The sequence below is a fragment of the Ciconia boyciana genome, chromosome 19 (genome assembly GCF_034638445.1).
Source record: "Ciconia boyciana chromosome 19, ASM3463844v1, whole genome shotgun sequence".
In the NCBI taxonomy this organism is placed as follows: Eukaryota; Metazoa; Chordata; class Aves; order Ciconiiformes; family Ciconiidae; genus Ciconia; species Ciconia boyciana.
In genome coordinates, this window is record NC_132952.1 from 7,127,032 (window position 1) to 7,144,266 (window position 17,235).

Consider the following 17,235-nt stretch of genomic DNA (forward strand, 5'->3'; position numbering starts at 1 on the left):
GAAGGAAAGTTTTTACTTTACTTTTTTTTTTTTAAGCTCTGTACTTCAAGTGCTTAAGTACTGATCTTAAGCTCTGAAACAAGTTTTACTACTTCCAGAGGCAATAGGTAAAATGATTTGCTTGCACTATACAATTCTGCACATTCCACATTCAACAGAATCAGTAATTGAAAACGGTTTAGATGTAAATTTTTAAATTATGGTAAAAAATTGAATTTACATTTCATTACCTCAGTAAGATACACACAGAGCTCTTTAAAAGGCTGCAGCAGACTGGCATCACGTATCTTTTTAATAACAAGGACGCTCTTGGGAGGTTTGTTCCATGTCAACCGCTGGCTTGCTGGATCCTGAATGTGCCTAGAGAACAGAAAAAAAGACAATGTTACTACATTCTGGTCTGTTAAGAATATATCCTTAATTATAATTGCACACAGTCCTAGAACAATAGAAAGAAGGATGCAATAGTTCGTATTGTAATGATGCTTTTTCCCCCATGAAACCAATCAATGCTTTACTATATTAAGATGGTAACACAGTATTAAGGTGTCCATCCTTGTAACTGCTACACCATGCTAGTAACGCGTGCAAACAGGGACTTTAACAGAAGCATTACAAAAGCTCTTGGATCAAGTTCTTGAACTAACCGACATCTTCCCTGATGCTTCCAGCCATAATGCTTTCCTCTATCTTGTCTTAGTGCTCTCTCCTCTTAAGCTGACTCAAAATAAGGAGAAATATCCAATTAGAGAATCAGAAAAAGCTACAGCATAAACTTTTTTCCCATCCAATACTGTAAGTCAAACAGCTTAAGTCAATGTAAACTTAAAAAATAGTGCAATGGTTCCAACTCAAATATTCTTTTTTTCTTTTTTAGCAATGTTTCCTTCAGCACTTTTTCACTGATAACAGTATACAGTCACATTTTCTCAATACGGTTTGAAGCCTGTAGACGCAGACACAAATTCTACCTTTTTTTTTTTACTAACACTAAGCAACACTATCACAAGAGAAGGGCAAATAATTAATATTCAGATGGGTCATCTGTACTAAATCCTCAAGATAACCCTTAACAACTATGAAAAAACTATAGTACATAAACTCTATTCTGGGAAGTCTGCATTTGCAACTCTTACACTTCCCATCATAAAGCTTCATAAATAAAGGGCTTAAACAGGAACAGATGTCTGTATACTTCTATTCCAGGCAAACATTACAGATATGTAAGCATACGTAACTTTTGTGCAAAACTTCTTTAAAACTCTAACCTATATATTAATTTTATTTTAGTGTTGATCCCAAAACAAGTTTATCTGCTTAAAGTAGCACAACTACTTCTTTAAATTGAAAAAAAAAAAAAAATTAAAACGTATTTTAAAACTACTGTCTGCCTACTGTCAGGACAGCATTCTAAGACCCGAGAACCTCAAGAACTAAATATACGTACACAAATAATTTTGCGGCTTTCAAGAGGGTTCAGTAACAGAACCCTCATGTTGCTCCATAATACATTTAGTTGATTTAGGAATACCCAACTGTATTTTCCTTCTTCATTTCTAACTACTTCTAAGCTACATAATTTCACAGTTGTATTTCGCGTATTACAAGCATCCCATCCTTCTCCATACAGTGCAGATATAATCCATAAAGCAAAGCAGATTAGTATAAATGCTGAACAAGCCAGATTTACAAAGAGATTTGGATTTAGCACTTCAAGGGTTAAAATAAAACAGATCATTATGCTGGAGGTGGAATAACCTGCTCATTTTACTTTCCAAAATACTTATATTCTACCTACAAATACAGCAGAAACTATAGATTACTGAAGTAGTCTAATGCCAATAACCTTTACTAACAAACAGTGCCGTGTCTCTCTAAATATTATTACGTAACACAGAAGAACACAAATACGCAGTTACGCTCAGTATTGCATACAGGCTTTCAACATTACATTATATTTAATCTCATTGTATTTTACAGTCAGGGAATCATAGAATAGTGGAGGTTGGAAGGCACCTCTGGAGATAGTCTAGTCCAATCTCCTGGCTCAGCGTAAGGGCGTTTTGAAGACACCATACTCGGTCTCGAATATTGCCATGAATCTGAGACAACTATGAATTTGGAAGGCTTCCTCTGACTTGACTAACCAACCAATAGCTAAACTGAAGATAAAGTAAAATAAAATAAAATAGAAAGAGTTGCATTAATGCATTTATTGCTGCCGAACAGCTGCAAAGGAACTGAAGCTGGAGTTTTATATGCTATTTCCAATACAAATGGTGACTAAGGAAGCATTTTCTATATTAAAGTTCATTTCATAAAATTAAATTCCTCAAATCTGAATACCATTAAAAGGTAAAAAATACACATAGAGAAACTACCCCCAAAACTGTTTCAAGATGATTAGGCTATCTTCTAAAGCTGTCAAAGAACTAAAGATTGCAGCACTGCTTTTCACTTAATAAACCTAGAACTAACACAGATTTCATTCAAACAAAAGACTGCCTGTTTCAGCTGTACTCACCAATTCCACGTAGTCCTACTAAATGAAAGATTATTCATAACATGCTTTAAGATCTTCATGTTTCTTTCCAGGAGTCAGGCAAATGCAACAGCTCAAAAAAAAAAGGCTGAGGCTTTTGTCACTTATTAATAAACTGTTACCTCAAAAGAAAACATTTTTCTCTGAATTTTTTTTTCCCAGTTAAGTATTTCAATCAGTCCCAATAAAAAGTTGTGAGGCTTTACAGAAAAATCCTTTATAAAATGTTTATTACAGATCTTCAGAGGCAAGATTTCATAAGGAAAATCCCATTTCAAAAAAGAGTTTAAAACCAGGTATTTGACCTCCCCTCTCCTCAACGACACAAGCACCTGACTCTGTTTTCACTGAATAGCCATTGAATTCATCTGGTCATCTTATATAACAGTCTTTGGAAAGCAGGTTTTTTCAATACAGTCATCAACACTAGCACTTAAAGAGATACCAAGACCTTCACTAACTTATGCCAGTACATAAAACCTAAAATTTTCTTTTAAAAAATTCTCTCCAGTGAAGAGAGTTTAACAATATTACTGACAGTAGAGAAGAAAAACCCAAACAAGAAGGTTTTGCTTGTTTTTAGAAGCCACAAAAACCCCCTTACCTATAGTAAGAACAGTAATTTACAATTTCATCTGCAAATAGTCCTTTCCTTCAATAACCTGAGCGCACCCTTTTCTCCCCAGCTATTCTGAACACTGCATAAGCAGTCTTTTCCCTGGCAAGTAGTGTGCGTTTAGTATTGCCTGCAGCCTCTGTACTCAACTGATCTTGACACTATCATTATATTGTACCACACTGGCCCAGCCCATGGGGAGGAGCGTGTTCATCACAGTCAGGTGGGTAAACATACAACACAAGCTGGGGTTTCAGACGAACTGCAGCACTCCAAGCCACCAACTTTAGAACAGACAGAAAGAATGAGGAAGCGAAGAGTTACTGTACACTGCAAGATTTCCACCATACCTTTGTAGGAAAAGGTAGGATACCACCAACCTGTTTTGAGGAAGACTGCTACTCTTTAGGTAAAGATTTAGGCAAATAAATACTTAACTCAAATACCTTATGTTTAACTGAAAGAACAATGAAATAAAACTTTTTAAAGTGACAAAAATAGGGACTGTTAACTTGGTTAATCTGTAGAACCCTGACATTCCTCGTTTGACCAAGTTGGGACACCATTTAGTAAGTATATAATAAATGGTGTAAAAAGCAACACTTTTATACCACCCAACCTACAAAATTAAAATGTTTATACACCTGCTAAGCAGAAACCAACCCTTATTTTCACATAAATTTAATCGCCAGAGTCTGGAAGCAAACTTGCCTAATGATATTCATATACTGAAAGTGCCATAGATCAAATACAAACTACTAGCTCAAACGCATAATACCAAGAGAGGGGAAAGGCTTTCCTCAGATTTCACAGTACACACAACAACTTCTCCTCCTTTCCTTGTGTTGTCCATAAAAATTTTTGTTCCTCTATCATTCAGAAACACCATTCTTTATGTATTTCAAGTTGATGGAATAAACAAAATGCTACCAATAGCTTCTCTGTATCGTAATTAGATTGCTACAAGGGTGTTTAATACACATGGCGAGTTTACTGTCAATTATGTTGGAAAGTGTTTATGACATTGTTGACATCAAACTATGGATTGCACATTATGCAAACCATGTCTAAACAAAACTTCAGTACTCAATACTATTCACGTGCCCTGCCGTATTTTTATGTGGAATGGTTTATTTTTTTTTCCAAAATAGATATACTGAGCTGTGAGAAAACTCCCGTTAGTTTAGGTAGTAGATAACGGGCCTAAGAACACCACATGAATCAGTAATGTAAAACCAGTAAAATTAATTTCCTTTTATGTCTGTTATCCTGCAGGAAGTATTCCAAGCGGCAAAACCACTGTAAATCCGTACAGAGAAATACCAATTATGCTCTATCATCCCTTGGGAGAAAAAAAAAAACAAAAAAAACCAATGACATTCAAACCCATATTATACTTTTCAACGTGCAGATCAAGCTAATGCACATCTAATGGGGTTTTACTTGAGAATACAGTTGAGCAGTGCTATCCGTTCTTCTCTCAGACTGACTTTTTAAATGGTCAAGGTGTGATAAAAATGGCAGGCCAATTTTGGCAATGCAGACTCCAAGCTGGCAACCAAGCAACATGGAAGTCTCTAAATATCAGGTAAAATACAAACAATGCTGACTAGGGGGTGAATAGTGGAAAAGCAAACTTTTCTTCTTCCACATAGACTAAGCATAATACCATTCGTTTGACAAATACTTACATAATGGTTTTAGGATTTTGCAGCATACAGGCCTTTGGTCCAAATGTGGTCACTGGGCATGGTCCATGCAAGGAGCGTGTTCTCCTAAATACATATATATAAAAATAATCAATAAGTAAAAGAAATGTGATGACAAACTGGGTATAATTAGCTCCCCAACCACCAAAACCACTTCTTTGAAAAATTTGCACTAGACAATACAGGGCAAAGTATGTTTGTTAAACCTACATTTGTGGTTGACCAGCCAATGTAATTTTACACGTATTAGCTCTCCCATTTCAAATCTAAAACTTAACTCCTGTACCTACTCCATGAAAGCGATTTTAATCTAAGCCTCGCTCACAGTTTATCACCTCCACATACTGAGTAATCACTTCCTAAATATCAGTACCAGACACGTATTCTTCTTGTATTCATTTCATCTTCACTTTGCACAAAGAAAGCATCACAGCCCCAAAGAAGACATGGTCAAGTTTTCTCAAGTTGGTTCTGTGAATTCATTTCAAGCCCGTAAAGATTCTATTTAGTCTCAACTCTTCTGGACATTACAATACAGAACAGTACAAGTGTCTCTCAGAGAGACCAAAAAAACATGTAGATAAATCCCAAGTTATAAAAAAATAATCCATTTTCAAGATCTCACTACTGTGAAAAGGAAAAAATCCTATGTTTAAGAAACAAAGCACAGATAATTCCTGTTTCAGAATTAGCTAAGTAATTCTTACATATTAAAAAACCTCTAATTTTTTTTAAGCTAGAGTAAGAAAGAATTTAAATAACTAAAGGACACATTTTTCAAACGCCTCAATTTGTTGTATCCTAAATAATAGCCAAGATTATAGCATAAAAAAGTATTTAACACTTTGAGTACCCAACCAGGTACTTGAGCAGTAGTTGACTGAACATTTCAGATTTTGTAGGAAGTTACTAAGTAACATTGAGAAATTACCAAATGAGAGACTTGTGGCAACATGCAAAAGAAACTCAAAATATCTCTGCAGTAACACTAGCTGAGCGAAAGAGCAGCAGGTTCAGTTTTTGTTATGTAATTCAGTACTCACAACCTTCACTTAACAAGTGTGCTTAATCAATTAATTAAAATACAAAACATAAGCCAGGGCTTTTGTTTATATAGCATAAGCACTTTCTCTTCCATAACATTTTGGCATGCATTAATTTCTGTTGACAGTGACCAAGCAAACAACTAAGCATACAGTCAAAAAAATAAGCCCAAAACTGTTGTTTTCAGGCCATGTTCTCAGCAAAAAAAACCTACAATGATTGTTAGTTGTGTGTCATTAGTGTGTATAAAGGATTAGTCTGCATCAATTCCTAAGTGACATCAGCTTCACTGCTGCAGACACAATAACCACTATACTTTCTTTTCTATATTTCTTGAAGCACTACATCTTGTCTACGAGCACACAATTTTAGAGCAGGACATTCAGAATGACTAAATCTGGTGTAAATACACATAAAATAGCTTAATGAGTGCTATTCATCTCAATAAGGTACAGTAACATATATAAATTAGGTTTCCCAGTGTAAGTCTTGACAAGCGTTTACAATGAAATCTCCAACACCGAGGCAATACCTTCAGATTTTTTTGCCGCAGTCAAGTCACAGTAATGGTGTCCCGATCATTTAAACACTTTTTTTGTTGTTTAAATCTTTGCACTTAAATTAATAAAACACAAATCCTTCACTTCTAAGGTATATGGAGATATATATCTGCAGTACCAGGCCTTAGTTAATTTTATTACATACTATGTTAGGTCATCTTAGGTTTTTATTTTGTTTTCTCCCCTGCCCCCAATACCCACATTTGCCTTTTACAGATTACATTCAAATCAGTTCCCTTTTCTTGCCATTACCCACAAAGAAATAGAATCCAAGATTTTGACTTCGCTAAAACAAGCTATTTAAGCAGAGCTTTTACTAACCAAAAACATTTTTTCTAGGTATTAAGATAATACAGAAATTTACAAACACAAAATCAATCACTATTGACTGAAATTACTGAAGACTGCAAAATTTCTGTGTTTTTACTGCTGAGAAAGACTGGGGTAATAATTCAGTCATTTCAGCTGAGGAGTACCTATTAATCTCTTGGAAGATGCACAGAAGACATCCCGGGCTGAGATTAAGGCAGGTAGAGACAACCAAGAGGTAGAAAAAATGCTATTTGAATAGGTAGGAAAAAAATGCTATTTTTTTCCATTTCTTTACCTAATAAGAGCTAATATGATCTTTGTCTTCAAATAAACAGGAGCTCTGAAATGTCATTTATCCTCAAACTTAAATCCCACCCAGAACACAGGATTATTCCTAGCTCTAGGATGAGATTATCTGGACCAAGTCAGAACTGTTCTGCCTTACCTCCCTCCCACCTCCTTCAGCAAATCTGTAAATGGGAGTAAAACTTACTCAAGTCATGTAACTGTTGAAACATTATGTAAAAGCTATTAGAATTATTCCATTAAAAAGAATGGGAAATATGCCTTTCCTGTGCTTAATTCAATTAACACAAGAACTGGTAACTAATCTGTTGCTTGGCAGTAACAAATCATTACTGCGCTGCCTTCTATTGTGTATGTTATAAAGTAGCTCAGACCAGCCTGATGATTCACTCTTAATACTAAAAAACCCCTCAGAAATCTAATAAAACTCAAAAACAGATGACGGGTTAAAAAGGTATAATTAAGGAATAACAGCAAGATCTTATTTGTTCCATGTCTAAGAAAATATGCTTGTGTAAGATTTGAATTCCAATAATGAAAATGAGTATTTAATTTCCTACATTGAACACATAGAAGTCATATTTGTTTTCCAAGTAATTTTTTCCATTTGTAAGTCCAGGCATGACTAATCCAGTCAGAGATGAATATTACTAAATGTTTCCTAAAGTTTACCTTATCTATATCAAAACAGAAAAATGAGCAAGGACTGACATAATTAGAGATTAATGTGTGCACCAATATGTGTAAAGGAATGTAAGTCTCTGTCTGCTTGTGAACAATTACACTTGAAATCGGGACAGTTAAATAACACCATGGCAAGAATACCTCCCACTTCTTGCTCCACTCAAGCCTCTCCCACATAACTGTCTTTTTTGCCTTCTTTCAACACAGGTCATTATTCCATGCCACTCAACAACTGGCTAAACTCTGTTCTTACAAGAGGCATTAAATAGACGCATCTGACTTTCACGACATTCAAACAAAGTTTTCTCTGCAAGCTCTAATTAATAATTGGTATACATTTCAGTTGAGATGTTACCTGGTTTTATTAGCACTCAATCTATGTACCATTCAATCAACAGAAGGTAAAATGTTTGAGTGAACAGAATTTAAAGTTGTTTGTAGTAAGACTGTCTTTGCTAAGAACGAGCAGCAAGGCACTGGAAATCCTACATCTTTCAGGAAAATATACTTGCCAGTTCAAAGCAGACAGGCAACTACTTCAATCTAAATACTATATAGCAAGCCTGAGATCACTTTCTGACATTCTGCAAAATGCCTTGCAACAATTTTGCACTAAACTGAAGAGAGACTGTGAATGAATGCAGAGAATCTCAATGAAAAATCAGGAACGATAACCCTAATTCAAACCCACAATGGGGAGAGTATACAAAGATCACTTCTAGTTTAAAAAAGAAAAAGTAGTTATTTAGCTAGAAGATAATAATACACAAAAATTCAGACCACATGGTCTTTTATACAGGTTGACTGAAGTCTACCTTCTTAAAGGTTTAAGTGTAGAAGGGAAAAAACGCCAGTTTTACAGCATGCTTTTCACGTAAAGTCCTACGTATTGACTATGACACACAACATAGTAGCTAGAACAGTACAGTCAGAGCACACTCCTTTGTGAACATTCTCCAAAAGCATTAAATTACACTGACTTTCTGAACTACATATGCAAAGCACTTATTTTCCCTAACATTTTAGCCTCTTCAGATAAAGGCTTTTCTTATGCCTCCCTTCACCATAAAGCTTCCCCCTGCGATCTTCAGCCTCACCCATACATGCTCTGCCTTGCAAGAGCATTCCTACCAGCAAAGCAGTAACTCTGGACGATAATTTCAGCTGTTGAGAAACTCCTCCATGATTCTGTCCGTGCTTTTATAGAGGGTCACAATGTAAGGTAAAGTTCTGCTATGCTTCCCACAAGTTCAAGACACGCTGCTACCACAGCACGCTATTCAATATTTACAACGGGTCCAAAGATCACAGAATCAAAAGTTCTATCCAGGTTGTCCACATGACAAGAGAGCCTTGCAACGACATTAGAAATTTGGCTCAAAGAAAAAAATGGGCGTTTCTCACTGCTGTGAAACAACCTGCAAGCACAAACTTACTTTGTTCTGCCTCACATTACCATGTCACCTAAATACTCATACAGGTTTTTAATACACAGCACTAGAGCTCTAGCTAGAGCATTTGTAAAAATTTGCAGAAGTGTCTGTGCTGTTGATTTATTCTTTTTTGACACTACGAACTCTGCAGATACCTGTTTTGACAGCCATGCCATTTTGATTACAGGTCTGCTCTTAATCTACCCTCTACCTTTAACTTCCTGCCTTCATTTTGGACAAATGACCTTTCGAAGTCCACTTTAAGAACCCCTTAAAAGCAACTTGCTGAGCAAAAGGTAAAGTTCTGCCTCCTAATTAAAGATCTGGAACCAAGCACAAAACTGCTCCTTTCTTGTGACCTGAGCGACTATCAAGCTATGAATTAACATAGCTCTGTACAGATGCATTTGTATTTTATTTCTGGAAGGTAAATTAAAACTTCTGAAGCAAGGTTGAAATATGAAAAATATCATAGTATTCAAAGTTCAAATCTACCCCAAAACCCTGGAAGTCAAGTACTTGGGCACAATGGGTTCCTCAAATTTGAAAATTAATATTTTGTGTTTATCTGCTTATAAACAATAACCTTCTAAGCTTTTATACTTTGAGAACTTCTCATAGCTAGAAATGTACCAATACTTTCTTAACTAACTTTCTTACGAAGAAATAATTTCAATACATGATACTACAGATAGTTTTATGTACAGTTTGTCTTCAAAAAAAAGGATCTGCTACATTTCATATAACCATTTCTAAAGGCAAGCACTTCCTTGAATCCAGACTCTGACATACTCACTTCAGACAGCATTTAAATAGCATATACAAAGCAAATAGTAACACGTTGTCTTTCCTGAAGCTGTATATGCACATACAGAATGTTGCTGAAATATCTACAAAAAGCAGTTTAAGATCCCCCAAGAAAGACTGAAACAGAAGGCAGGCCTCACAACCAGCCAGAACCTATTTACATGACTGTCAGTTTAGAGATGACCACCTACATGGCTACGTCAGAAAATCAAGTTCTTTTCACAGCACGGACCACAATAGGATGGTTCACTAATCATCTCCCTCTCTATTTATTACTGCAAAACACTATTTTTATTTCTGTTCGTTACCACTTGTCACAGCTGCAAGACTATGGTTATATAAAAAGAGGAGTGACAATTAAAATCTAGAATTTTTTTTTTTTTTCCCCATTTTTCTTAAAGGTAGCAACAATAGGAAGAACCAAGAGCCATACCGGAATTCTTTGGTGCTTCCTAGGGCTGGTGAAGCAGACAAACTTCGTGACTTAGCTCGTCCCCGGCTAGTATTGCTCCACTCCTCATCATCATGACATGTTGAGCAATGATAAGCAGAATCTGAGCTCACATCAGCCTTACTGGTACACAGTTTTTCTCGATTCATCTCCATACTGGAAGTGAAGGAACCTCGGTGAGAGAGAAATTCAATTCCTGTGGAAAAACACCAGGAGAAACAGGAGAGGGAGGAGAGAGAAAAAAATCTCAGTATTAGCAAAGCTAATAGAGTAAGCATTAAACACTGAGTTCACACACTTTGATAAACACTTCTCGAAAGGATCTGGGCAATTGAGCAGTTCTTCAAGGTAATCAGAAGACACTGGAAAGAAAGACGACCAGAATTAAAACACATATGTTCCCAGATTTAGAAGAGGCTCAATACAAAGTTGTTCCAAGACCAGCACGGATTCACATCCCCAGTTATACATGAGATAAAATAAATTTATTTTAGATACTGAAGAGGAAGAAAAGCTTTAAATATTTGCCAAGGAATCAAGACTCAGGAAAACCTATAGAGTCTCCTATTAGGTGATATATACATTGAACAAATAAAACTAGAATAGTCTAAGCTACAACACAATAAAAGCTGTCAAAGTAAGCAAAAAAAATAATGTGATAGAGATAACCTTAATAAACTTCAGTTCTTCACAAAAATGAGATTAATACCAATCTGAGAAGAGACAAAAACAAGTTGGAGGACAATACTGAAATTCTTAAATCATTTGTGACAAACTGCAGAGATGGTCCAAAACAAACAAGATTAAATAAGGACAAATGTGAAGTATTTAACTTCCGCAAATAATCAGCACAAAAGATAAACACCTGGCTAGACAGCAATTTTGCAGAAGTAAAAAAAAACCCAAACCAAACCCCAAACTTTAAATACCCATCCTTCCCCAAAAGTACTAGAAATCCCATATGTAAGTTCTCATCTTTAGTTGAGCCAAGTAGAAGCCTTATCAGAACATAAATAGAAAGCAACTTTCAGTGTATGAATAAACAATGAAGTACAAACAAATAGTATTTAAGATAATGCAGTCTAGAGGAACAGTACATTTCTCAAGTCAGTTGGTTTCAACACGGGGAAAAAGTTCGTTCATTAAAAATTTGAAGATGTTTTTAAAACAGTTTCATCACTTTGCATGTGCTTCCCACTGTATCCTATAGAGAGAATGGACCATAACATCATTGTAACCATTACAATGGACTGTGGCTCTGGAAAATGCTCACAGAATAATGGCTGTAAAGTTACCAGAGGATGCCAATTGCCGCAATTTTACAAGTATTACGTTTCACAGCATTCCAACTTTTAGGTAACAAAAGCATCAATAAAATGAAGCTGTAATTTTAGAATGAGCACTGGCTCATTACTAAATAAGACAGAACCACCACCTAATCAAATTAAAAAATACGTTTACTCCTACTGTAGATTACGTTTACCCTAAGAGAACACCACTATAAAGAGGTAGAATTACTGCCATCCATTAATAATTTATAAGATCCTGCACTTGTAAAGATATCAATGTTTAGTTGTTGGTTACTCATTGCTTAGTATCACCTGTGACCATGACTTGGGAAATAGTCATTTCAACACATTTATAATTTTTTACAGCAAAAATTAGAAAAAAAAACGTAACTCTATTTTTAGACAACTTTAAGCTCAATATAAATTTTGTGCCAGTTAGTTGACTTATGCACATAATTACTCTGATCATGCAAGTACATATGTAAAACAGACTGTAAAATCCAACTCAAACAATATAAATTATTTTTAATAATTTTAATTTGTATTACCTTTTATCACAACCTCATCAAGCTTCAGGAATACATCTCTGGCTGGTTATTTCTGAATAACCAGTCATTTAGATATCCGAGTTTCAGAAAATAAGTGACTTTAAAATGAGATATTCAGTATCTGAATGGAAAGGGTCTTTCAGCATCTGTGTGTGCATGAGGAAAGTTCTTACATTGTTTGTTCTTTAAACCATAACCTAAACTAGCCCACTGTTTTTACTTCAGAGACTCCAGATAGACTTGAACAAACATTTCCGATGGATTCCTCTCATTCCCCCCATGAAAACTGGATTCTGAATTAACAGTCTTCCTCGTCAAATAAAGGAAGAACTTGAAATTTTAAGTTCTGAATTTTAACAAAGAGGGCTTTATGCAACAGATTTTAAAATAATTTTTTAAAAAAGCCATAAAGGAAGTTAGAAAACTAGACAGTCATTTACCATTTGTTTGTATCTACTCACACTTGTAATGCACTTCTTAAAGGCCTATCAATCAACATATCTTAAAAAAAAAAATCTAATACCTTAATTTTTACTTTTAAATCTAAGGATTATTCTTTATAACCTGAAATCATTCTTGTGTTTGGTATATCAATTTCATAGGGTCCAAACAGGTTTCTCCAGCATCTTTATATATCCAGACTTCCGCATACTTTACCATCTTTCTGATTTTTAAGTAAAGATCTAGTCAGATCTGTAATTACTGGAGTACCATGCTCTTAGCTAATATTAACCAAAACTATTATAGTGAGTCAAAGTTAATGCTTAGTATACATGAATACATTCCATTTTGTAGAATTAGCCAATAAAAATGCTGGAGATAATTTTTCATCAATGGAGGAGATCAGCTCCTCAAGAATAATCCAGACAAGAAAAAAAATACACTGAACTGGTGGAGGAGAAAACACAGATACCAACAACCACTGCAACTGTGTTTTATTATCAAATTTAGAAACCAGGTATTTCCAAAAGAAACTCTGTCCTCACAGAATTACCCTAGGAAATATATAAAACAGTTGTTTTTATCTATATCATTAGTTAGCTCTCAACACAGACTGCTGCTAGACTATTTCAGAAGTATTGAGAGTGCAAATCAGTAGTGAGCAGACTCTCATCTTCTCTTACCTATCCCCAACAGCATATTTCTCAAAGATATTCACATATCCACATACACATATCTGCACTATGCATCCACTCTCAAGTCAGAATGATAAGTAATTATTTCTTAAAAATCTGCACTGCAAAATGGGCACACACAAAAATTGAACAAGCCCAGGCAGTTAGCATCACCCTTAACTAAGAGGTGCAGAGAACAACAATTTATATAGCAAGCAATAAATAAGGTGTGTTTCCAAGTGACTTTGAAGTATCTTCATCTGACAGATGCTGCCGGTAAAGAAAATCAGATTAGCACAAAACTGGAAGTAAGACAGTGTACAGACCTACTAAATACAGCCTAAGAACTTGATATTCCTTCCATGTAATACTTTCCAATTCAGGATGTTTTAACTACAGCTTACACCATGTGCTGTTTAATTCACGTTCCCTTACAATACCTTTATTAAATAAGCAGACTTGACATAAGGACAAAACTATCACTGAACAGCTTCCAGGATTAGATCCAAAAACTTTAAGTGCATGTCAACAAACTAGTGAAAAGGCTGCTCTGGTCTAAGTCATGTCAAAATAAAATTGAAAAAACAAGTCAAAAAAGTCAAAAAAATATTTAGAAGTTCAGCATTACAGAATGAAGGACAATTGACAAAGTGTTAACATTTAATGTTAAATATCTGTGATGGTGACACAAAGCAGCCGGTCGCGTCACCTCTCGTGTATCCAACCTTTTACTGTAGTTTCCCATCTTCAACTTCTCTGCCGTTATAAATGAACACTCCCATGAACCAGAACTCAAAGAGTTTTCATCAAACCATCTTTATATGGAAGGATACTATACCACAACATCCCCAAAGCTTTACTACGCTGTTCAGATATTAGTAAGGAGTCACACTCCAGATCGACTGTAAGAGTTCTAGTTACAAAGGAAGTCTGAAACAATTCTACTAAGCTTTCGTATATATGTAACCCACATCCAGGTGGCCAAGTAAGAGTTATGTGTGCTTGCATCTTAAAAAGCCATCTTCTCCACTGTTTGATCGCATCTGAATAGCATCCAAGGAAATATGATCTTTCCATGCAAGCAGCTACACAATGAGCATAAGGTAGCAACTCATCAAGCAATTTAGTTTGTTTTTTTTTTTACTTAGCATGCTTGTAAGCTATTATTTTGTAACAAACTTTTCCTGTCAAATGTGTTGCCCTAAATCATGGTGATTAGAGGATTACTGCCGGGTCCATCCTGACCACGTACTCACACTACACTTAACATGCCTTCAAGGCTGCAGCATTTCTACTAATTTCTTAGAAATTGCATCAGCCATTAAAACCCCCTCATTTCGTATCTTATTATGAACCTTGTCTCAAGGCATAAGAGGACAATATTATAACCCAAAATGGTACCACTTTCCCCATTGCCACAGACCCCTGTTTGCTTAATCACTTAGTTCTGTGGAGAAGTTTATTTTGCTGAAGAAAGCACTCCCGTAGAGTTTACATGCACATGACTCTGTCCCTAAGACACTAAACCTCCTCTCACCCAAAAAAGAAAGAACAACTGTATTGAGTAGACAAAACCTCCTTTTTGGTTTAGTTTAGAGCTTTGTATTCTAGTGTGCCTAAAGGGGAAAAAAAAAACAAACATATTGAAATTTAGTGGTCTGACAGCAGTTGAAATTTAGTAGTGTGTTTTTTGATTCCACGCTCAAGTGCTATCTCTACTAAAAACCAGATAGTATGACTATCACGTGCTAAACACCCTGGGAAAATAAGTCCATCTGTTAACCCTTCCCCTTCGGAAACGCCAACACACTCACCTACAATACCAAGGAACAGGCATTAATAACCTAAAACTCACAGCCGTCCCTTTAGCCAGAAACGTGGATGTTAAAACAAACAAACGAGGAGGTGAATCGCACAAGCTTGATGTGTGACCAGGAGACCGCGGGCCAGATTAAGTGGTTTTACTTGTTATCCTTTTAGGAAACTATCTTACCTCAGGGCTCCTTACCGCTCACGTTACCACAGCGCACCGACGGCGTATTCCGGTTGAACAGTCCTCCTGGGTCTGCAAGCATTACCTGGAAGCCCGCCGAGGGACCGACAGCCCGCAGTTTCCCAGCGCCGCCCGACGCGGCTGCCCCCGCCGCGGGAAACGAGCGGCTCCGGGCCGGGCCGGCCCGCTGGACCAGCCGCAGGGGATGCGGGCGGCGCGGCTCCCACCCGCTCCGCGCTGGCGCCAGGGCACGGGAGCCCAAGCGGCCCCGGCAGGGCCGCCCCGCACCCGGCCCCGGCGCCGCGGCGGGGTCGCCGCGCAGCCCGCAGCGGGGACACGCACCGCCCGCCCCCCCCCCGCCCCGCGGGAGGCCCCTTGGCCCGGCCGAGCTTCTCCGGGGGCTCCCCTCAGCGCAACCGCCCTCACCCCGCCCCGGCGCCCCCGACTCACCGCGCCCCCGGCTGCTCCCCTGCCCGGCGGCGCGTCCCGCCCCCTGCCCCTTCAGAGGCCGGGACGTCGAGCCCGACGGTGGTGGTGGTAGCGGCGACGGCGGCTGCTCCCGGGCAGTGAGCGGGGCCGGCAGACCCTGCGCGCCTCCATCGTCCTCTCCCCGCCTCCTCAGGAGCGTCGGCCCCGCAGGGGGGGCAGGGGCGCATGCGCGACAGCACCGCCCTCGGGCTCGGCGTCCCGCCCCTGCGCAGCCCCGGCGGGCGGGGCCACATTGCTCCGCGGCCTCCGCCGGGCAGCGCGGCGGCAGCGGGCGCGTCGCTGCGCATGCGCGGCGGAGCCGCGGGCGCCGTTGCGGCTGCGCGGTGGCGGTTTTGCCCCTTTTTCGCTCGCTCGTCACTTTCCCTTAGAAATTGCGTGGAGCTAGAATTAGACCTCAGGTGAAGGTTGCAAAAAAATGTTAAGAAGGAGGCACAACCCTTCAACATCCGCCGCAAAATCCATCGAAACAGCCTCGATCGAGTGACCGTCCGACTGAAGAGAAGCCATTGCATCCTCCTCAAACTAAACAAAGTGCAGACTTCTCGAGGCCAAGCGTTGCACTGCTGTGGTTTTGGTCTGTTCTCGATACTATGACTTCTTCTGCAGTCATCTCTCAGGTGGCCAATGGCAAGTACAGGACTGGGCTCTTAAATTACAGCACATTTTAGACATGCCAGGTGTGACATGTAATCTCACCTGTAATGTGTAGATCTGTGCCTGTCCTGAGATTAAACTGCTTTCGGCCCTTCAGTTCACGCCACACCTTTTAATCCCTTTACTATGGCTGTAGTTGTTTGGACGCACTTTGAACGCTCACACCCCTCTACCCTGCCATAACTGTGACAAACTGACCTTAATCTTCCCTTAGATAATCGGTTAAATACCCTTTCTGACATAAAATTGCTGTTTGAGAATGCATGCCACCTTACTATACTGGAATCACTCAATGACAAACAGAAGCTCCTGAAATGCAGGAAACCATTTTCCAGTCTGTCCTTGATCTGAAACCAAATCTTGTTTCACCAAATTGGCGAAACAAAACAAGGTATTTGGTTTCAGTGTGCATGCCATCTTGAAATCATCAGCAACTTTATCACAAACTTCAACAGAAATAGGATCGGGCCCCTGTATGGATGCCAATAGGAACACAGTCCTTTACACTTACCCAAACCAGTCAGGTTTTCTAATTTCTAAATTGCATTTTCAACCAATACTACTTTAAAGATATCACAGACTCATACATGTAGCTCACTTGACTGTATATCAGGATAAATCCACAAAGTGAGAACAAGTTACACCGTTTGAGAATGTGGCAATTTGGGATTTTTTTCTTCTTC

The 17,235-nt window shown here is 38.1% G+C and overlaps 1 protein-coding gene across 3 annotated transcripts in view; it reads right to left on the reverse strand.

The window, feature by feature from the left end:
- The window catches only part of NADK (NAD kinase), a 48,617-nt gene that overhangs the window by 9,278 nt on the left and 22,104 nt on the right, over positions 1-17,235 (reverse strand). Inside the window, exons 1-4 of one of the 3 annotated variants that reach the window (XM_072883691.1) lie at positions 15,860-16,041; positions 10,447-10,660; positions 4,850-4,933; positions 231-360 (exon numbers count right to left, since the gene is read on the reverse strand). In XM_072883691.1, the coding sequence (XP_072739792.1) occupies positions 231-360; positions 4,850-4,933; positions 10,447-10,619 (387 nt within the window). In that variant the 5' untranslated portion in view covers positions 10,620-10,660; positions 15,860-16,041. Of the gene's footprint in view, positions 1-230; positions 361-4,849; positions 4,934-10,446; positions 10,661-15,409; positions 15,600-15,859; positions 16,042-17,235 lie in introns of those variants that run through there. The other 2 variants (XM_072883692.1, XM_072883693.1) reach the window with 2 other exon arrangements.